This window comes from Lolium perenne, chromosome 2 (assembly GCF_019359855.2).
Source record: "Lolium perenne isolate Kyuss_39 chromosome 2, Kyuss_2.0, whole genome shotgun sequence".
Taxonomy (NCBI): Eukaryota; Viridiplantae; Streptophyta; class Magnoliopsida; order Poales; family Poaceae; genus Lolium; species Lolium perenne.
In genome coordinates this window covers 250,793,461-250,815,947 of record NC_067245.2, presented here as the reverse complement: position 1 = coordinate 250,815,947, position 22,487 = coordinate 250,793,461, and the positions used below count along the sequence as shown (strand labels likewise).

The 22,487-nt window shown below is 48.7% G+C and overlaps 1 protein-coding gene and 1 long non-coding RNA gene across 5 annotated transcripts; both read left to right on the top strand.

Annotated features, from left to right (window-relative positions):
- The first annotated feature begins 1,485 nt into the window (after window positions 1-1,485).
- On the top strand, window positions 1,486-4,573 carry LOC127335587 (uncharacterized). Of its 3 annotated transcripts, none has more exons than XR_011751105.1 (5): window positions 1,486-1,596; window positions 1,707-1,791; window positions 1,998-2,108; window positions 2,312-2,383; window positions 4,023-4,573. It is a non-coding gene; the product is annotated as an uncharacterized lncRNA (long non-coding RNA). The 3 variants fall into 3 exon arrangements; XR_007872893.2 differs by having other exon boundaries at window positions 3,639-4,573; XR_007872891.2 differs by having other exon boundaries at window positions 1,704-1,791; window positions 3,639-4,573.
- A 3,495-nt stretch (window positions 4,574-8,068) lies between these two features.
- Window positions 8,069-16,679, top strand: LOC127335585 (beta-glucosidase 16). Of its 2 annotated transcripts, none has more exons than XR_007872890.2 (12): window positions 8,069-8,234; window positions 8,335-8,401; window positions 14,246-14,307; window positions 14,412-14,487; window positions 14,580-14,654; window positions 14,744-14,831; window positions 14,922-15,174; window positions 15,309-15,424; window positions 15,523-15,772; window positions 15,889-15,960; window positions 16,092-16,194; window positions 16,308-16,444. XR_007872890.2 is itself a non-coding variant. In XM_051362299.2 (12 exons), exons 1-12 carry the CDS (start codon window positions 8,097-8,099, stop codon window positions 16,513-16,515), a joined length of 1,539 nt encoding a protein of 512 aa, XP_051218259.1. In that variant the 5' UTR covers window positions 8,069-8,096; the 3' UTR covers window positions 16,516-16,679. The 2 variants fall into 2 exon arrangements, 1 of the variants encoding a protein (XP_051218259.1); XM_051362299.2 differs by having other exon boundaries at window positions 15,858-15,960; window positions 16,308-16,679.
- The last annotated feature ends 5,808 nt before the right edge of the window (window positions 16,680-22,487 follow it).

The following is a 22,487-nucleotide window of genomic DNA, read 5'->3' as shown; positions in this document are numbered from 1 at the left end:
GGTGGCCGCCGAGGCGGCCGAGGCCGCGGCCCTGGACGGCCCCGGGGACGGGGCAGGGGCCGCCGTGGTGGAGCAGCTACGGCCCCACGCTCGCCGTCGCCTGCGCCCTCTTCGTCTTCCTCTGACGTGGAGGGACGCTGCTTCGAGTTCCTCCTCCGCATCGGCGACGACCCGCTCGTCATCAAGCGTCTCCCGGACAAGTTCGCCGAGTTCGTCGACGGCGTCGAGCCGGCGTATTTGCAGCTATGGGAGGCCAGCTGCAACTTCTGCCGCTGGGCCGTGGAGGTCCTGTTCGACGGGCAGGGCAAGATGTACTTGCACACCGGGTGGGGCAAGTTTGCCCGTGACCTGGCGTTCGAGCCCGGCTGCCAGCTCACCTTCCTCTACGAGGGAGACGGTGAGATGGTCGTCAAGGTCTTCGACGACACGGCCTGCCGCAGGCACTACCACACCGGCGAATCCGAGTCGGACTCCGATAATTAGAACGTAGAGTGTTCTTTCTTTGCAGCGAATCTGGCTACGGGTCAGACGAAGCCAGTAGTGGAAGGTTTCTGTCTGTTCGCCATCGGTAGAACCAACAAGGGCACAGTCAATCCTCCCGCTGGATTTTCCAGTTTGGGTGACTGGGTGTGCCCTCGAATGTTCTTTCTTGGCAGCGAACATACGGAAATCAACACAACTGGTTTCTATTTTTAAAATATTTATATTTGTGTCCACCATGGTGCAAACTATGTATTAGTTTGTGTAAACCATGTTCCAAACTATGTATTAGTTTGTGTAAAATAATCTTCCAATTTGTAATATTTGGAAGTACGTTGAAATGAAAAAGAGAAAAAAAAATGCGTCGGGCCGCTGGAGCCAACCCCAGACGCAAACGGACACGCGGACGAAAACGGTCATTTCAAATCACTGCGCGACGCAAACGGACGCGCGTGGACACTAAAATGCGTCGCGCCGCTGGAGATGCCATGAGAACAAGCAAGTGCGTCCTCCCCTCACGCATGAAAGACCCGGTCCGCAGCGAAATTACGATGCCGCATCTTATCCGCCGTTCACTCTAAGAACCGGCTCCGCGACGATTCGAGCCGTTCGTTCCATGGTACATCCTCAGACAAAACCCTCGATGGAAACCCTAGCCGCCACACACCGCGTGGCCGCCCTGTCATTTACCATCCTCTCCTAGCTTACAGTCGGCGCCCTCTTGTCGCGGCGAAACCGAGTCGTTCACTCCACTGCCGGTCGAGGTAGTTGTGGCCGAAGGTGACGTTGACGAAGGCGGGTAGCGAGGAGGGAGGGTAGACTGAGATCAGGTGACATGCCTAACGCATGTCACGTGTGAACAGTGCAGTGACATGCACCCCTTTTCTCACCGTCGGATCAAGATTAGATGGTAGGATATCACTGCTACAGGGACCATCTACAGTGCATTTGCTACAGGATATTGGCACAGGGGGAGTAACGTGGCGAGGCCTCTTGCCTTCCCCTCATCTCGCACCACCTCTCCCCTCCCCACGCCGTCAATTTCTGGCCCACGGACGACCTTACGGGCTAAGCACCCTCGACCTCACTTTCTCGGTTCGTGCGATGGGAAGAGAGGTAGCGCCGCGATTACTCCTGTCTGCCATGATTTGCTTCTCGTTTTTTCGCCCTCAAACCCTAGCGCCGCGATTCCTCCTAGCCCTGATTGGTTTCTCATTTGGCAGCAGATGATGCCTTGTAGGAGATGGGCACACAGAGCGGCGATGGCAATAACGACTGGGGAGCACCCTCGCGGATGACCTTTGCTTATTGGTATGCTTCTCTCACGGGGGCAGAGAAGAAAACCATGAAAAACACAAGCAGCTGTAGGACCATCAACGAGTAGAAAAGCTTGTCCTTTTTTTCCTCCCCTGTTACTTATCATTCTCTCCCTATTTTTTTGTGGAGTGCCTGCTTGCCTTGATTGGATTGGAATCTGGCCGTCACAGCTTTACACATTGTTCTTGCTGCTATTGCAGGTGGATTTAGTCACAGAAATCGAAAGAGGAGTACCTCATATTTTGGCTAGCTCGAATTTAGCAACTCCCCTCCTCCGAGAGTGCTAACTGGACTTTGTTTCGGAATCTCAAGTAAGTACTTCACTTTTAGATCAAAGGACGTGATTCAGAACTTGCCACATTCTTTTCGTGTACTCATAATTTTGTTCTTCTTGTGTTGTTCATCGGGTTTTGTTAAGCGGGGCTCTGGTCAGGGCACCTTGCGATGAAGATCCTCGCCATAATAAGTTTCAGGGATGGGTGTTTGTGATTTTGATTTGATTTGCTTGACGCAGATGAGATGGCAAAGGATGATTTCGACAATTTTTCATCCATCATCATGCGGGTGGAGACCTTGCAAGAGCTCGGTATGGTCACGAATCATCATCCCTCGCTCTTGCATCCCATGTTTATTTTTCTCTACCAGAGATGTATTAGATGATTTGGTGGTCAGAAAAAGAATAGCCTTTCTGTTTGTTATTCTGTCTAAATCTGCTGGTGCAGTTAAAAGTTGTAATCTCTAAGAAGTAAAACAAATGGAGTTTTTACTTTAATGTATGAATCCACTAAAAATATTACTCTATAGAAGTGGCAACTCTTCAAGAACCTAAATATGTCTAAGGGCTGAGATATGGGATCAACATACATTATTCATGTTTCATGAAATCATCATAGCTTTATCTTTCAAATTGTTAAGCCAACGTCATGGCAGCATATCTCTAGCAGGAAGCTGTCGAGCTAATTACACAAACAAGTGTTCATACTATTTTTGCACATCGTATAATGTGTAGCATCGAGTAATTTTCCTGTCAAATATCTCAAGGTATTACCTTGTTTATTTTTAAGGTTTTCTAAAGTACTATTCCGTTCTGCATCATATAGTAGAATGTGGTTGACTATAGCAGCATTCCTCATAAATAGACCGTATGTGCTTGCAAACTAATGTGGAGCACATATTGGTCTTGTTGCTGAATGCTTGGCTGTTTATCTTCATGGTTTGCTCTAGAAATTTGCCAGTTTTGCTTACCTTACACTTTTGGTTAACACTGGTATATTTTGTTGGCAATTTATGAACCACTGTTATGAGAATGAATATGTACAGTACACTGCTGTAATGCGCATATTGTGTGGTCACATACTCTCGAGTTAAGTTTTAGAGGTTGCTTATTTCACAGTTGTTGTATGGTTCACCCGAGGATTCACTTTTGTACTTAAATGTGCGTGTTTGGTAACTCTGGTTAGGTTTTATCTATGCTGCATGAAAATTTGGCTTTTGTTGGTGCTGGAAAATCTTGCAAGTAGTAATATTTTAATGAACCGATTGCTTACCTTTAGAAAATAGGCTTGACATGGTCACTTGCAAATTACAGATGCTTACCATACGTTTCTCTATGCCGAATCATTTTCACATATATGCCTGGCGCTTAATCATTCAGATTGTTGCTAGAGACCAAAAAATAGAAATGAAGCCAAAACTTAATTAGTCTTTCTAAGTTATCTCGAGTTTATTTCTGTTACAATGTTATTACTTGCACAACATAATTGTTGCGCCCAGTTCTTCATTACTTTTCTTGTCATGTATTTTTGGTTATGTAGTAATCAAACTATGAATTTATTATGCAGTTTTCTGTTTTCTGAAACTATGTTTCTCTGCTCTCCTACCTGGATTTCATGCTAAAGCGACTACCTCCATTAAGAAAAGCATTGGTATTTGGAGGAAGAAACAAGATTAACTATAAAATGGGTTGGTTATATGATGTACTTCTTTTGTACCATCATGCTTCATTCATTGCGGGATTTTAGTAAGAATCTCGATGTCTCTATTTTCCTGCCTGCAGTTTGTAGGTGCAAAATCTGTTTTCAAGTTTCAGAGTTTATTCTGTGTGCTGTTTTCCTAAGTGCCATTCCTTACTATAGATTGTTTTCCTAAATAGTGGGGCTTCTCTCTGCTTATCAGATGTTGCAGATGGATTGAGTTTGTGGTAACTTAGTTTGTGTTTGAAACAGGTGGAAAGTTTTCGCCGGACTTTGCCTCCACAGCCTGATACTAGAGTTTTACTATTCTCTTCAAAGGTTTTTGGTCTCAAAACATTTTCTTAGTTTGGCAAATGTGAACAGACTGGAAGAGATATGATGCATATTGGCTCAGTGATTTGTGTGATCTTCTGCAGCTTTAAAGTATAATCATTCTCTCTTTAGGAAAGCAATAAAGAGATGAATCAGTTATTTTTGCCTATAGGTATTATTATTTGCAGTTATGCTTGTGCGTGCACACAAGAGTTGTTTGACTTGTTTTAGGACCGATAATGAATTCTTCAACTCTGATTGTTTCTTCCCTGTGATGTATTCAAATTGATGCATCAGACTAGATACATCATTTTGGAGGGTTATTAGTCTACCATAGTGAGCTGATCATCGTGTGGATGATTAAGCAGCCTGTGAAGCTCTTGTTCACTAACAGTTTGGTGATGTCAGTGATCTTGGTTCAGTTTGTGGCACTATTGGTATTATGTTGAAACATGTGAATTCTCAGCTTATTATATTTCTTTGACCATCTAGATGTATGGCTGTCTTTGATTTGCCTCAGTATAATATTTAGATGATATTTAGGTTCTGCATCAAGATATTGATAGTTCTTGCTTTGGCAAAAGCATCTATTCTCGATGCAGTTTATCATGTCCCTTGCATGCCATTTATGTATGACTCAGCAGAAAGAACGAAATATCTCATTGTTCTTACAGTGTCATTTGTAAGTATGAAAAATCGTTCAAGGCTAAACTGTTCTTTGGATTTACATGCTTGAGCAGGTTTTATGATAAGCGCATAGCATCAGCCATCATGATTGGCATGCACCTGACCGGTGAGGAGGCGCCCCATGGGGCGCCCCAACCACTAGTGCATGTTTAATTCGTAATGTGTTATCAGTCTCGCTCGAGCTACATGGCGCGGAGGAAATATCTCGATCATATATCATTGTTACTCGTGGACTCGTGGTCTAATCAACGGCCCTAGCTGCACTGAACTCGTGGTCCACCTTACTTCATTGCTTTCGTTTTAAAGCCATATCCAATTGTCCTCAGCCCCCCCGCATTCAGAAATCAGAACATGATCGGTCGTAGCCATTTTAGATCTTAAGACGTGCATCGACCAACCCACATGCTGTGGGGCTAACGACACCCTCTTCTTCAGTCGCTCAGGCTCGATGTCAGGTGACGTGGTTCATGGTGTGAACTGAAGAGACTGTAGAAGGACAGAGAGATATGCGGAATATGATGGAAGTATTATTGAGCGTCATGGGCGAGTATATATAGGCGTACAGGGATCATCTTGGAGTGCAAGACAAGACACAAGATCTATCTCTATCCTAGACTACCTAAACCGTACGTATATTCTAACACTCCACCGCAGTCGTAGCGGGAGCGTCGTGAACAACATGAACGACGTGGACGGTCAGACTGGAAATAAATCGAAGTGGACCCCAGAAGGCTGACACTCCCCCGCAGTCGTAGCGGGAGCGTCGTGGACGGAGTTGCGTCGCGGATGCTTGGACTGGAGAGGAGGCTGGTGAGGCGCAAGCGAGGTGGTAGCCCTTTATGCCGATGTCGAGGTAGCCGAGAGCGTGGGTGCTGCAACCTTGGTCGAGGGAGCCGCGCGAAGGGGGTGCCGTGGTCGATGTCGTGGTCGGGTGCCGGTGTCGAGGTAGCCGCACATGAAGCCGCAAGCGCGTAGTGAGCGAGGAGAGTGACGGAGACGCGTCGAGTCAGTCGTGGAGAGGGTGTCGATGCCGAAGTCGATGTAGTCGGAGCCGTCGAGGACGAAGTGCAACCATAGTTTTGCCAGAACCAGGCGCACGTCGGGGACGAAGGCATACTCTGGTTTTGCCAGAACCGAGTACGCATAGAAGAACTCGGCGGTGACGTGGTCGAGGCAGTCGTAGAGGCGATGCCGATGAAGACGTCGTCGAAGCCGATGAAGACGAGGCGCCAGTCCGAGCTTGCCAAGCCCGGGGACGCGTCGGGGACGAAGGCACGTACCGGTGTTGCCAGTACCGAGCGTGCGGGGGTAGGGAACATTACAAAGTGCATGCCATGTCGGAGTAGACTAGTGGAGGAGGTCTCGACGACGGTGTCGGAGTAGAGGAGCAGGTGGTGTAGTCGGGGTAGAGGCGAGTCTCGACGACGGGTGTCGGAGTGGAGAAGCAGGTGGCGTAGTCGGGGAAGAGGCGAGGACGCTGGCGGCAAAGCTGTAGTGTACGAAGACGTAGAAGGCGGCTAACCCAGCGATGACCTGGGGTGGTCATGCTGGACGCCTAGACGGGCGTTGCGGTGGTCGGCGAGCCCAGCGCGACCTGAAGTGGTTGGCGAGCCCAGCGGCGACCTGGGGTGGAGGCGCGGCGGCGGTACATGAAGTAGGCGAGGAAGACCCGGTGGCGTGACGAAGACCATGCGTGGACGGAGGCGACCCACGCCGAAGGGGCGGCGCTGTGGTGGCCTCGAACATCGATGCGCAGGGGACGACGAAGGTGACCGTGTGCGGCGACAGCACGGCCCGAGGAGCCAGCGTAGCTGCAGGGCGCAAGTCGGGGCAGCGGCGGGAGACCACCAGCGACGTACACGCCTCGGAAGGCGCGTCAGAGGCCGGTAGCATGGACCAAAGGCGGCGGCGCTGCGGCCCGAAGGGGCAACGCAGCGGCACCCCGATGCTCGATCGGTGGTAGGCGCGTGCTCGGGGACGTGCTTGGCGTAGACGTGCGCGGGGTCGGTTGATCAGACCGACGGTGGCACGATACGCGCCATGGCGTGGACGACGTGCAGATCGGAGCCGATGGCGCTGCAGGACTGGACGCCTATACTGCCGGATGCACGGCTGGAACGGTCGGCCTGGGGTCCGGTACAACCGGCCTGGGCGCCGGTCCAACCGGCCTGGGGCCCGGTCTGACCAGCCGGGGCGCCGGTCCATCCGGCCTGGAGCCCGGTCTGCCGGCCTGGGCGCCGGGTGACTGGACGGAAGCCCCTGGATAGAGGCCCGGTAGGCACCGGTTCTGGGCCCGGCTTGGTCCGGTCCGACCCGGTCTGGAAGCCGGTCCGGCCGGTTGTAGCGCCGGGTAATCCGGTCAGGTGGCCGGTCGGCCGGGTCGTGGCGCCGGCCGCCTGACGGATCTGACCGACGGCGGCACGATACGCGCCATGGCGTGGACGACGCGCAGATCGGAGTCAATGGCGGCGTTGTCGATGTAGTCCCGGTCAATGGCGACGAAGACGGACATGCGATGGAGACCGCGCGAGCAAGAACAGCCTGCTGCGATGCACGTAGGGGTGCCCCGTGTGCAGCGCGTGCGGCTGTGCCGTGCGGTTGATGGCCGGTGCAGGTCGATGCCATTGTCGGAGTAGAGGCGCAAGAGGACGACGACGATGGGCGACTCAATCCGATCTATGATCGGCAAACCAAAAAAGAAAAACGCCGGTCGAGCAACCGGCGACGCAAAAAGAAAACCAATCTACGGATTGGAAAAAAAAAAGACTCGAGGACAGCGGATCAACGGATCGGCGGATGAACCCTCATACGGGTTGCGCGGCCCCCGGAGTAGGCCATGGAGATTGACCTCCCCGGGGGCGGCGCGGGCGGAAGCGCGGGTGGCGGCTAGGTCAAGATCAGCGCCGCTCTGATACCATGTAGAAGGATAGAGAGATATGTGTAATATGATGGATGTATTATTGAGCCTCATAGACGAGTATATATAGGCGTACAGGGATCATCTTAGAGTACAAAGACAAGATATAAGATCTATCTCTATCCTAGAGTACCTAAACCGTACATATACTCTAACAGAGACCGCGGCGGGAGTTGGTCCTTTTAACGTGTCCCACTAGAAATTTTACTCCAACATCGGGTAGCTCGGCGCAGTTTTAAGTACTAGCTAGGGTCATCTTTTTTTTTTTTTTTGAGAGTCACTAGCTAGGGTCATCTAAAAGAAAAGTACTAGCTAGGGTGCCAGCGAGACGAAGGAGCAGCGTTGCCTTTCTAGCTACCTCAAAAAAAAAAAAAAAAAAAAGAGGAGCGTGGAGGGAGGCGCTACGGGCAATGGAAATGTACTCGGCGACGGGCATGCTCATGCTGCTGACGGCGGCGCTGGCGATCCTCGCACCGTCCGCGTGGGGGCTCGACCGCGCCGAGTTCCCGGCCGGGTTCCTCTTCGGCGCGGCCACGTCTGCTTACCAGGTTAGCTAGTCAGTGTGGAGCTTGACTTCCTTTGTGTTCGAGACTGTGATTTCTGGGTCCGATCCGAATGCACTACCGAGACTGTGATTTCTGGTTCCAGATTGAGGGCGCGTACCTGGAGGACGGCAAGGGAATCAACAACTGGGATGTCTTCACCCACACACGGCGTAAGTCATCTTTCCATTGTCCTTCACTCCTTCTGCTCTCGCTCTTCAGGTTAGTCCTCCCTCTCGTAATGCCATTAAAAGGAACTTCGCTTCATCACTGTTTGCTTGGATGATGCTCTGTTAAATTAGTACTAGTATACTAACCATTCGGCTGGTTTACATTACTAAGATTAATTGCTCAGAACGTTTTAGAATTTGTGTTGACGAATTAATTCAACCAGACCACGGCCCCTCCCGCGTCGCTCCCGCGAGCGACCGGGGGGAAACCCTAGCGCCGCCACTCGCCCCCCACCTCCTCCCTCCCCCTCCTCGCCACCGCCGGGGCGCGCTGGCGGGCAAAGCCCGGTCAGCGTCGGCGGCGGCGGGGCCCCTTTCTCCCCCGCTCGGGTGGTGGCGGCGCGGGCGGCCGACCTTGAGCGGCGGCGGCGCGGTGGCGGCCTCCGGCGGCGGAGCTGCAGGGGCTGTGCGCCGGCGTGGAGGGCCTCGAGGTGCTGCTGCTGGGCGCTCGCGACGGTGGCGTCCGGCTGCTTCCGGGGTTTGGCTCTGCCCAGATCTGCTGCGGCGGTTGCCGTCTCCTGCGTTGGTGGCAGGGCGGCGGCCCCCAGGCTCCGGCGTTCGTCCGTCTCGGCGGCAGCGGACGTGAGTGGCCTCCTTGCTGGCCGGCGTGGTGTTGGGCGGCGGAGAGGCTGCTTGCGGGGTGCCGGCCACTTGTGGTCGGACTCATGGCGGCGCAGTGAAGCTTCTGCTTCCTGGCGGGCAAGGTGGCCTCCGGGCGGCGCTTTGGCGGCTCTTGGCGGCAGGCGTCGGTGGAGGGAGCGGCTGCAGGGCGGCGCTTCAGTTCAGGCCAGAGCTAGGCCTGCCGCGGGCCAGGCGGGCCCGTGGTGGGTGGCGTCTCGGCCTTCTGGTTCGGCTTTTCTGAGGCGGTGGTTGTCGTTGCCTGCCTTGGTGGCAGTGTGGCACCACCCCCTAGGCTCCGCTGGCCGGCGTGGTGTCGGGCGGCGTGTGCCTGCTTGCGGTGTGCCGGCTTCTGGTCAGTGGCGTGGCTGCGAGGGTCGTCGCCTCTTTCTCAGCCATCAGCCTGCAGCAGTTCGCCGCTGGGGTTGACAAGTGCCTTGGTTTCGCAGTGGCGGCCATGGTGGTGACGCGCTTCCCACGCGGGAAGCCGTCGTGGTTGGGTTTGGAGCCCCTCTGTCCTGCCATCAGTTACGGAGGACGCTGCTTCTGTCTGTGCTGGTGTGCCCCATGGTGATGCAGATGGCGGCCATGGGTGCGGTCTCCTCTCCGTTGCGAGGCGAGCCGTGGCAGTGGTGGTGGTGGCGTCTTCTTGCCGGTGCTAGGCTCCGGTGTCGGGTTCTTGGTGGGGTTCTTCGGCGCGCGGCGGGTTCTCCATGCGAGAGTAATCTATGGGTGTCTCTGCCTTCGATGCCTTTCGACTTCAGCCGGTGGCACACAGGCGTCGTGGCGTCGTCTCGGCCGCGCGCGACCTTTCGGCCACACCCTCGACACAGGTGGTGTCGGTGCGTAGTGTGGTCTCGGATGCGCGCTGCCCTTCGATTACGTCGATGGTGCAGTGCCGGTGCTGGGTCTCGGCGGACCAAGGCCGTTCGACTACTCCGGCGAGTCCTCGAGCTGGGTTGTCCCTCCTTCATGTCCTTGGGGCTCTTCCTCGTGATCGTTGTGCCTGGGTCGCGATGAGAATTCTCATCGGCCGACCGTCCCCAGGTTGTGGGGTGGCCACTTTGTTTTTCTCTCCTTAGTCTTGTGTGTTGGTGGTGTGCGTTTTTCATTTCTTCTTCTCCCCTCGTAACCTCCGTGTACTCTGGTTCATTTGAACCCATCTTGTAGAGGCTGAAAAGCTTCATACACAACTTGGCTGAATATATGTTCAGGCTGGCTCACGCCCGCCGTAGTTACAGTAAAAAAAAAGATTAATTGCTCAAGTGGTTACAGATCTGTTCTTTGAGTTTAAAGATGCATGCTCCCTCTTAATTAAACTACAAACCGGTACAAATGGAGTATCGAATATGTTGTACGGAGTTTTTTTTATTGTGTCTTTCTAGGTCCATTGACTGCGCCAGATATGTTTTATGTGTTTATCAAAGAAAAATAAGGGGCTCAAAATTATTCTGTAAATAATCTAGGGGTTGAAGATTGGCGTCGATCCCATTACATACGTGCTTTTGAACTTCCCGTATATGGGTCTCTATATTTACCTCGGATTATGCATAAACAAACTTTAGACAAAATGTGTAACTAAAGAAGATTTTTCATTTTCCTTATTTCTTGTTAATTTTATATGAAGTATTTTATATGTTGTTGTTATTTTTTCTATATTTTATTTCCTCACAAAATGTTACGACTTGCACTTTTGTCAACAAAATGTGTAATCAGCAATCCTTTTTAAAACAAGTTTTACTTTTCTCAATAGATATACAATTAGCGGTCAGGTTTTAATATGAGTTGCACTTTTTTTGATAAACAGATAATTAGCAAGTTGTTGTCAAGGCAAGTTGCACTTATCAGGAAACGTGCGATTGGCATGTGATTTTTGAAATGAGTTGCACTTTTCTCATTGGGCAAATAATTAGCACGTGGTTGTCGACGAGTTGCACTTGGAGCATCTCCAGCCGCGCCCCCCAAAGCGCCCCCCAAAGGATTTGGGGCGCGCCGAATAAAAAAATATTCTCAGCCGCGTGCTTCAAAGTCTCTTTTTGTCCGGCGCGGCCCGATACGGTTTCTGGCGCCACGAGCCCGTTTCCGCTACACAGGGGACGCTTCGGGCATGCCGGACATAACGAAAAGCGAGGCGAAAAGACGCGGGCCCAACGCGTCAGCGGCTCGAAAGCCGAAAACCCCGTCGCATACCTTTGGTCAAGCGACGTTAATGGCGTCCCAGATTTCTCAGTCGACGCAGGGACGCGTCTTGTCGTGCATGGCCGCGTGGCCGTCCGCGTCGGCGTTTATTGCGTGCAACGACCCGCTGCCGCTTCGCCTACCGCCGCTGTACATTAAGAGCGCCCCTGCGATTCTTGTTCATCTCAATCTCTCGCCGCTCCAAAATCTTCTCCTCGCAGCTCCAACCTCTACCCAATGTCGTCGTCTTCCCGCAAGATCGCCGCGGCGAACGGCTTCGGTCGCGGTAGCCTCACCGTGGCGGAGGCGTGGGCGCTGTACCGCGCGGGATATCCCGTCCAGCCGGACATGCGCCTGCCAAGCAGCGGCAGGTGGAAGATGGCCATCAACGGCATAGGTGTCCCGCCACCGCCGTCGCCAGGCACGGATCGCTGGAGGGACTCCATCTGGGCCCGGCGGTCTGCCCTCACTGCCGACGTGTGGGCCGATCCGACCTGGGCGGCCACGGGCAATGACGCCTGGTGGGTCGCCTACTTCCAGGCGCAGTATGACATGGAGATGAACAGCACCACCGGCCTCGTTGGCCGACGGGATAGCTGGAACAAGGACGGACACGCCCTCTTCTGAGTCGTTCCGGGGCGCACCCTAGTGAACGTCGTCTGCGGCATCAACAACGACGCTCCAAGGTTGGAGACGCCGTCGTCGCCGCCACCATCTCCGCCCGCAGCGCGCTGGCAGCCGAGGAGGACATACTCGTCCTCCTCCAACTCTTCCTCATCAGGGCCGATGCGATCGGCGCCGTCTTCGTCGCACCACGCCGCGCCCTACACCGTCCCCAAGCGCGAGGTGAAGAAGGAGAAGCCTGAGTTCACGACGCTGCCAGTCATTCCGAGGTGCGGCGGCAGCGGCAGCAGGCAGCAGCAAAGGCGCAGCGGCGGCGCCCTCCTCGTCCCGAAGCCGGAGGTGAAGGGGGAGCAGGAGACGAGGCAGCCGGGAAGGCGGCGCTTCTGGCGGAGCGAGCGGCAGCAGCGTCTCATCGCGAGCAGCGACGACCCCAAGGACTGCCTAGGGCTATGAGTAGGCGTGCTTGGCGTCGCCTGTAGGGGCGACTTCGACGCGGCGATCGCCATGTCCATCCGCGACACCGGGAAGCCGCTCGTGGATTCACTGATGACGGCGAGGCTGGACCAAGCGGCGCGGTGAAGGACGAGCACGTCGACGAGCCCGACGAGCGTGGCAAGCAGGAGGTCGTCACCGACGACATGTAGAACTTCCACCAGTACTACGATGCCTCCGGCCGCTGCAAATACTACAAGATTAGGTTTAGTTTAAATTTCATCGAATTTCGTTCGAATCTATATAATATATATAGCAAGTTTGAATGAATTCGCTTAAGTTTTAAATATATAAAATTTTGTTTGGGGGATGCGGCTGGGGAGCGACGTCCCCAAACGCGGCATGAACGAAACATGTCTTTTAAACGCTCGATCCGGCGCCGTTTGTTGGACGCGGCTGGAGATGCTCTTATGGAGTAGTATATACTTACCAAGGTTTCTGAATGATTTTTTTCCTCAAGTGCAACGTGGTACTATATGCAATTGCAGTCAGTTCTCTATACTTTTAATATTTTTAGCTGGACCCCCAATAATTGTCGCTTTACCATAGTAGCACTAGCACTGTTTTTTAGGAGAACTAGCTAGCAGCCTAGCACCAACAGTTGCATCGATTGAAGAATAGGTTTTTGGTGCTCGATGTGAGCTTAGCATAGATTGGTCCATTAATCAACATTTTCTACTCAAACCCAACAAAAAACAGAGCGAACTCCAAAGTCCGTGCCGAGCCGTGCCGTCACAATCTAAGTCTGGCCATAGTGGTAAGTATCATGTTGTAGTATCATGCATATATGGTACTTGTGTGTGGTACTATCTCTATAGTTTTAGTATTATGAAGTAGTATCATAGTTATACTATATTTATTATTTTTTAGAATCTCAATGCAAATGTGTGCACAAGATTTGTTTGGCATTAACTTTTCTCGTGACATGCGCTATGATACAGTATCTACATATGTTACTCTAATCTCCTCTCTCCTCCTTAATTAGCTGCCACATCAGTTTTTTTGTGAGACCAATGTGTATGATACTAGCTATGATAGTAGTACTATGGCTAGCCTAACAAAAAGGAAGCGGGGGCATATTGATTTCTCACTCGACTAGTGTCAAGAAGGGAGTATTTTTACTGTGTAGAATGTAGATACGTCTAGTTTTATGCAATTATTTTAAAGTGGAGGGAGTATTATTTTCTTCCTTATAGTATAAGCCATAGGATCACATGGAACTGACGACTGATATTAGTTCGTTCAGGTGCATGCTAAAATTTCTCATGTTCTTACCTTTTGTTTCCGGGCACGTATAAAGTATTGTCCTTAATCTTTTGGGTTTAATCCTTGTACTGTGATTCCTAATTGTGCTAACGCTTTGGATCTTAAGTCAACATTTCGAGCAATCCTCACAAGCAGTTCCCTAAATAAAAAAATAGTTGACATCATCGGATATCTAATTAGGTTGGTAGGTGAAGATACACCTATTATCTAAAAAATATAATATTTGAAAATTTTGAAAGATAATTGTTCAGGTGTACATCAAGGGATTTATGTTTGCACACAAAATTTCGCGAAAACAGTATTTTTGTGGTCCGTGTAAAAATAGACAAATTAGACATTGTTTTTGGCTTTTTACACAGTGCACTATTTTTATTACCAAAAGTTTTGCTTGCGACCATATAATTTTGTTTTGTACACCCCGATTTTTTCCATATTTTTTAACATTTTGAAATGCATTTTTAGTAATAGGCGCATCTAGAACTACGAGCTAAATAACCATATCCTAACATCATTCACAAAAACAAAGAACGGATAACATGAAAATTTAGTAACATATTTCAAACAAATTAAACTCCCTGCTTTTTCTCTAAAAAAGTGATTTCCCTGCAGCTGGGGACATCACGGATGGACGGAACGGGGACGTAGCAGATGATCACTACCACCGGTACATGGTACGGAATCAGCAAACAGACAATCATCAATAACTTTCATGTGATGCATCTTAATTAACTAGTACAGTATATTGGTATACTAATACTGGCACGGTTCTGAGCAGGAAGATGTGGAGATCATGCACGATCTAGGCGTTAACTCGTACAGATTCTCCATTTCGTGGGCGAGAATCCTGCCAAGTATGCCAAAGAACAATGCACATCCACATTTCTCTGCAGTTTAAGTAGTCAATGTTTAACTCGTTGACAAAAATGTCGTTGAATTTACGTAGGAGGCCATTTGGGAGGCGTTAATTCAGCTGGAATTGCGTTCTACGACCGCCTGATCGCTGCACTGCTGCAGAAAGGTAGCCACACCTCCGAACAAAACTCTTCCATCTGCTGCACCTCCAAACTTAATAAACGTTGATAAAAAAAATTTAACAATGTCCAACAGGGATAGAGCCATTCGTGACCTTGCACCACTTCGATCAGCCACAGGAACTGGAGACCCAATACGGCAGCTGGCTGGGCGCCGGAATCCGGTACTTACTTTGCGGTATTATGCAATTTCTTGCTCATGTTTAGCCACAGTTCTAGCAACAGTTGTGATTTAGCCACACAGTTCTTTTCAGGGAGGAGTTTGATTACTACGCGGACGTGTGCTTCAGGGCGTTCGGTGATCGGGTCAAGTTCTGGACGACCTTCAATGAGCCCAACGTATTCGCCAAGCACTCCTACATGCTGGGAACATACCCTCCCAATCACTGCTCCTCGCCGTTCGGGACCTGCAACAGCGGCAACTCATACCGGGAACCCTATGTCGCGGCTCACAACATCATCATGTCACATGCTGCAGTTGTCGACAACTACAAGAGAAACTATCAGGTAGCAAAGCCCCCTGGCAACTTAACTAATCTATCTTGTACGTTGAGCAATTTTGAAATGCTGACACGCTCTTGTCTAATTGACTTAGTCGTTTTTATCCATTGAGTTAGCCGTTTTTATCAATTGCGTGTTAGGCAAAGCAAGGTGGCTCGATCGGGATTGTGATTGAGATGAAATTTTACGAGTCACTGACGAATAACACGGAGGATATCCTGGCGGCACAACGTGCAATGTCTTTTGAGATACACTGGTATGTCATCTTTTCAACTCCTGGTGAAACAACATGAAAATGGTTCGGTTCTTCTTTTAGTAGTACAATTGTTTTCATGACTCTTCTTCCTTCCGCAGGTTTTTAGATCCGTTGTTCTTCGGTGAATATCCCAAAGAAATGCGTGAGATGTTATCATCAAACTTACCAAAATTCTCCCTAGCAGAGAAGAGGCTGCTGCAAAACAAGGTTGATTTCATCGGAATAAACCACTACACTGCAATTTATGCCAAGGATTGCATGTTATCTTCGTGTGACCTTAACACTTACGAGGGAAATGCGTTGGTCCTTGCTATAGGTGAAAGAGACGGTGTACGAATTGGAAAACCGGTAAGAACAGCCTATGTTATATATTAGTCCTCCTATCATTTTTCTCTTCCTTATGTTGACATGTTTCATGTGATGAAACTTACAGACTGCACTCGATGGTTTTTATGATGTTCCAGAAGGCATGGAGAAGATCATCAAGTACGTCAATAAGAGATATGAGAACGTGCCTATCTATATTACTGAAAACGGTGAGTGGCAAGGACATCACAAAATTTAGAATGCTTTCATTAGAAAGCCTGAAGATTTCCGTACCCTCCTAGTTTTCTTTTCTTATGAATGATCGTGTCTCACCATAGCCAATTGTTTTCCTTCTTTTCAGGCTACTCTCAACACAGCAGTAACGGTCTAGAAGGCTTGGTCAATGATGTTGGAAGGGTGAACTACCTGCATGGTTATCTCTCATTTGTCGCTTCTGCTGTCAGGTGACATGGACAAAAACATAGATTTAATCATGCACATTATACACTTCACTAAAGACACCTTAAAAAACCATGAAATGGATCCTCAAATACTGGAATTGTGCGCATGCTTACAGGAGAGGGGCAAACGTGCGTGGCTACTTCGTATGGAGTCTCATGGACAACTTCGAATGGGCGCATGGTTTCACCGTACGGTTCGGTTTATACCACGTGGATTTTAACACACAAGTGAGGACTCAAAAGATGTCTGCGAAGTGGTACCATGACTTCCTGATGAGTTCTAGGCCGGTGGACGCATTGCAGACTCTGAGAGAAGATTCTTGACAATTGTATTGTCAAATGCTATGGATATTGGCGCAACCAGAATAAATTGCAGGGATAATGCCTCTAGATGTATTTAAGAACGTATTTCAAATGAAAATAATCTCTTTTGGCCAAAAGAATGTTTTAGTAATTCATGCTTCATATGGCTCTTAGTGAGACTCATTGTTATTTAATGTTTTCATATAGGTTTCAACGTGTTTGGTTGTTTTTCATAATTTTTGGATTTTTAACTCATTTTTCTAACAATCTTAAGTTTTTGGAAAACTACATGAAATTCTAGAGAAGCCTTCGTTGAACCATGAAATGTTAGCTAAGATATTTCTGAAAATAGCAAATCTCACTAGTAGAAACAAGGGCTTTTATCCTGTCCTCGAAAGTGCTTTTGCACCGGATTTGGCACGAACCGGTGCTAAAGGGGTCATTAGCACCGGTTCGTGCGGTCTGCACGTCCAGGGGGCATTAGCACCGGTTCGTGCGGGACCTTTTGCACCGGTTCGTATTACGAACCGGTGCAAAAGGGTTGGCGTCAGCCACGAACTCTTTTGCACCGGTTCGTGTTACGAACCGGTGCAAAAGGTCTACCCTTTTGCACTGGTTCGTAACACGAACCGGTGCAAAAGGTTTTTCTGCTCCCCACGCACTCTCCCCACCGTGGATCGCCTTTTTTAACACTGTAAAATAGAAAAGAAAATGATAGATTATTCAAAAAATAAAATCTTTTGAGATTCATGTATGTTATGCAACCTACTATTAGGGAAAATTAACAAATTTGAATTTTCACATTAATTGCAAAAAAGTTTGAAAAATGGTAAAACCGCATTAATTTTTGCATCCGACGTCGAAAAAAAACGTATAATATATCAAAATCATCGTGGGAAAAAATGACATCCGAATTCACCGGGTTTACCCGGTTAGCTAATTTTTAGATTTTGAAAATTCCAAATGAAAATATGAAAGCAGGAAGATTTTAGTTTTTTCCAGAAATTTAGGATTTTTTTTATTTTTTAAAATTAAAATTAATAATTGAATCCTGCATAAAGATTGCTATTACTTTTAGCAAATTATAAGATTTTCAAATTTTTAGGTTTTAGGTTTGGCAAAAAAAAATTAAAAATTTAAAAATTTAAAATAATTAAAAATAATACAAATTATAAAGTTAATGTTTATTTATTTATTCAAGATTATTATTACAACATTACTTTGGTTTATTAAAATAATTATTTGAAATTCGAACAATAAAGAAATATGACATCGATCGACATGTTAAAAGGATTGATATGATACTACTATCACATACATGCGCGCGAAGCACTTGGATGCGGGATGGAAAGGAACTTGGAAGTTAAGCGTGCTAGTGGTTGAGTAGTGGGAGGATGGGTGACCGAGCGGGAAGTTTGAGCACGAGTAAGTAATTGGACTAGAGATAAGGGTAGTTAGAGACTAAACTTGTGAAATAACTAAAATATTAGAAATTCTGAAAAGAGAAAAAAAAGGAGTAGAAAATAATTCGAAAAAAGTGTTTTTCTGCCGCGGCAGCGTTTTGGGACGTTTTTACGCGCGGAACCCTTTAGCACCGGTTCGTATTACGAACCGGTGCTAAAGGTCCTCCCGCTCGGACGCCCTTGAGCCGCCACGTGGTGCACCCTTTAGCACCGGTTCGTAACTGAACCGGTGCAAAAGGGGGGGGGGGCCTTTTGCACCGGATTGTTTGCACCGGTTGGGCATCCGGTGCATATAGCCCTTACCAACCGGTGCAAAAGGCCCGTTTTCCACTAGTGTCTGTTTTTATTGCTTTCGTTTTAAAGCATACCCTATTGTTCCCCTGCATTTACATTTCAGAATATGGTTTGTCGCAAGCATTGTAGATCTTAAGACGTGAATTGACGACCTCATAATGTACGTAGCTAACATTAAATGGCATTTCAAGCTAGGGGCTAAGCATAACGTATGTAATGGGAAAGGTACCTTATTCGGGGTGAACTAGTGGGTCGGGTTGGCACCACTTAGTCCTAGATACGCACGGTTGTTTAGATGTTGCAACGATCCATTTGCCACGGTGGAAGGGACTCGGGCCAGGCAGATTCTCTAGGGGGTGGCGTCTTCACTTACGAAGGCAATTTGGCTTTGACGAGGCGGTCGAATGGGAAAATTTATTCCACGAAATCCAAGCCTTAGTTGTTTCGATAAGTTGTTGGAAGCCTGGAGGGCGTACTCGACCAAATCCATCAATCTTAGTCTTTTGAGTGGGGTAGCCGTTACACATTTCAAGGAGGTGTGGCGATCGCAGGTGCTTCCGAAGATTAAGGTATTCCTTTGGCAGTTGATCGGAGGACGACTAGGCCCCTCGAATGGGATGTGCTCCATGTGTGGAGAGTTGGAAGACTGCAACCACATCTGTTTTCAACTGCTCGCTGGCTAAATTCATGTAGGCATAAGTGAGGGAACTCCTGGATTATGATTAGAACCCATCTGGGTTTGGTGAGTTCATTGCCAACCTTCTCAGAATCCTTGTAGGATAGTTTGGTTTAGCTTTGTGGCCCAGTGTTGGACCCTTTAAAGCATATGTAACAAACTAACTATGAAGCGGAATATTTTGGGCAATCCAGTTGATGTTTCTTCCAACTATCATTACATATGTAGTGCTGAAGGGTTCAGGGCACACCGAAAAATAGGAAGCTGCTAGATGTGGCACTGGTAGAGGTTAGAAGACCTCATGCATGATGAGGACTTGAGGAGACGCTCCAGAGATGGCCTTTTATTGACATCGACTTCTACCTTTGTATGTCTTGTTGTGTTTAGCTTGATCCTTGTATCTATTTTTCCAACAAAGGCAATATATTAATATTGCGAGAATACCAATTGCACCCAATCTCCATAACAACGCAGTTCCCTAATGATGCTACGGATACACACAACCAAACAAAGAAGAAGAAGAAGCTAAAATAAAGTTTCACTACAGTTTTCTATTCCTTGAAGCAACAGTACAAACACCACCAAGATAACACCTGAACTCCAAATTCAGCAAAAGGGACGCCTTCAAGAAGGAAACTGTGCACAAGGGTCATCAACGCCCAATCATAGATCATAGGTTTTCAACCTAGAGAAAGTTCACGCTCTCAAAATAATGTCTTTAACCAGGCTATTGCTAGACACAACCAATTAAGACCAGACCTTGGATTTTCACCCTCAAAGATCAGATTCATACTTCACTTGTGATGTCACCTCCACTTGCATACTGTTGTTACAAGTATCGAATCACCAAGCAAATTCGTCATCACCATAAAAACTTGAACCATCATTAGTAGTCTTCAGATCTCAGCATCCATGATATTCCCTGCCTCTAATTTCTTTTTTTTTTGCGAGTACGCTGAAGGCGTACCGTATCTTTATAGAAGGCAGAATATAGAATACAAGATGACTACAACTCGTTGCAAACAAAGTGTAGTGCAAACTTCACTCCACACCAGCTAGTCCAAAGACAGCCACCACAACCACACAACTACAACACGGAACCTGTCCAAAACTAACCAACCAAGCCGCATCTCGACCGCCGCTAGACGCCTCCGAAGAACAACAACTCCAAGAGGACTCCCCTTGTCGACGCACCATCTTAAAGAGAAGACGGCGGAACTTGGTCGGTCCCGAGAAGTCATCATCTTGGCCTTGCCAGCTATGGCGTGCATACCGCCCTTGAAGATCAACTTGGACAGCAGCGAGCACCGGATGGAGATCAACATAGGACATCCAAGCCGTGTATCCAAACGCAAAACTCTCAACAGAGGGATGACATCGAGGACGCCGCAATTGCGCCGATCTAACTCCAGATCTAGGCTTTCGCCCGAAGACAGCTACCAACCCGAAGAGAGCGCAGGAGACACCGACACTCCTCGGCGACGCCTCCAAGGAGGGGCACGAGTGCACGACACCCGCGGGCGCCGTCATCGCCGGCCCAACATGAATCAGGCTGGACTTTCGTCCGTACCGTCGTACGTCTCCACGCCTCCGAGGGCTGGGACAACCAAGTCCATGATGCCTCGCACCGCCGCCGCCACAGCTCCTTCCCGTCGTAGATGCAAAGCCATGGCCTCCGACCACCAACACAACTGAGGGAATCTCGGATCACATGAACCCCAACAGATCACAGCAGCCTCCGTCACCTCCGGCAAGGGCTCGGCCGCCCGCGATGGTTGTCAGCCGCTCCAGCCAACAGCCATGGACGCCTGATACGTCTCCGACGTATCGATAATTTCTTATGTTCCATGCCATATTATTGATGATATCTACATGTTTTATACACATTATATGTCGTATTTATGCATTTTCCGGCACTAACCTATTAACGAGATGCCGAAGAGCCGATTCTTTGTTTCTGCTGTTTTTGGTTTCAGAAATCCTAGTAAGGAAATATTCTCGGAATTGGACGAAATCAATGCCCAGGGTCCTATTTTTGCACGAAGCTTCCAGAAGACCGAGGGATAGACGAAGTGGGGCCACGAGGTGGCCAGACACCAGGGCGGCGCGGCCTGGCCCCTGGCCGCGCGGCCCTGTGGTGTGGGCCCCTCGTGACTCCCTTTGACCTGCCCTTCCGCCTACTTAAAGCCTCCGTGACGAAACCCCCAGTACCGAGAGCCACGATACGGAAAACCTTACTGAGACGCCGCCGCCGCCAATCCCATCTCGGGGGATTCTGGAGTTCGCCTCCGGCACCCTGCCGGAGAGGGGAATCATCTCCCGGAGGACTCTTCACCGCCATGGTCGCCTCCGGAGTGATGAGTGAGTAGTTCACCCCTGGACTATGGGTCCATAGCAGTAGCTAGATGGTTGTCTTCTCCTTATGTGCTTCATTGTCGGATCTTGTGAGCTGCCTAACATGATCAAGATCATCTATCTGTAATGCTATATGTTGTGTTTGTCGGGATCCGATGGATAGAGAATACTATGTTATGTTGATTATCAATCTATTACCTATGTGTTGTTTATGATCTTGCATGCTCTCCGTTATTAGTAGAGGCTCTGGCCAAGTTTTTGCTCTTAACTCCAAGAGGGAGTATTTATGCTCGATAGTGGGTTCATGCCTCCATTAAATGCAGGACGGTGAGAAAGTTCTAAGGTTGTGGATGTGCTGTTGCCACTAGGGATAAAACATTGATGCTATATCCGAGGATGTAGTTATTGATTACATTACGCACCATACTTAATGTAATTGTCTGTTGTTTGCAACTTAATACTGGAAGGGGTTCGGATGATAACCTGAAGGTGGACTTTTTAGGCATAGATGCATGCTGGATAGCGGTCTATGTACTTTGTCGTAATGCCCAATTAAATATCACAATACTCATCATATCATGTATGTGCATGGTCATGCCCTCTCTATTTGTCAATTGCCTGACTGTAATTTGTTCACCCAACATGCTATTTATCTTATGGGAGAGACACCTCTAGTGAACTGTGGACCCCGGTCCATTCTTTTACATCGAATACAATCTACTGCAATACTTGTTCTACTGTTTTCTGCAAACAATCATCATCCACACTATACATCTAATCCTTTGTTACAGCAAGCCGGTGAGATTGACAACCTCACTGTTTCGTTGGGGCAAAGTACTTTGGTTGTGTTGTGCAGGTTCCACGTTGGCGCCGGAATCCCTGGTGTTGCGCCGCACTACATCCCGCCGCCATCAACCTTCAACGTGCTTCTTGGCTCCTCCTGGTTCGATAAACCTTGGTTTCTTTCTGAGGGAAAACTTGCTGCTGTGCGCATCATACCTTCCTCTTGGGGTTCCCAACGAACGTGTGAGTGTTACACGGCATCAAGCATTTTTTCTGGCGCCGTTGCCGGGGAGATCAAGACACGCTGCAAGGGAAGTCTCCACAATCCAATCTCTTTACTTTGTTTTTGTCTTGCTTTATTTTATTTATTACTTTGTTTGCTGCATTATATCAAAACACAAAATAATTAGTTGCTAGCTTTA

Bases quoted from the DNA above. Each gene is read 5' to 3' on its own strand.
- LOC127335585 (XM_051362299.2), top strand. From the start codon at position 8,097: ATGGAAATGTACTCGGCGACGGGCATGCTCATGCTGCTGACGGCGGCG. The intron at 8,235-8,334 runs GTTAGCTAGTCA...TTCTGGTTCCAG, and splicing joins CGGCCACGTCTGCTTACCAG to ATTGAGGGCGCGTACCTGGA. The intron at 15,773-15,857 runs GTAAGAACAGCC...TGAAACTTACAG, and splicing joins GTGTACGAATTGGAAAACCG to ACTGCACTCGATGGTTTTTA.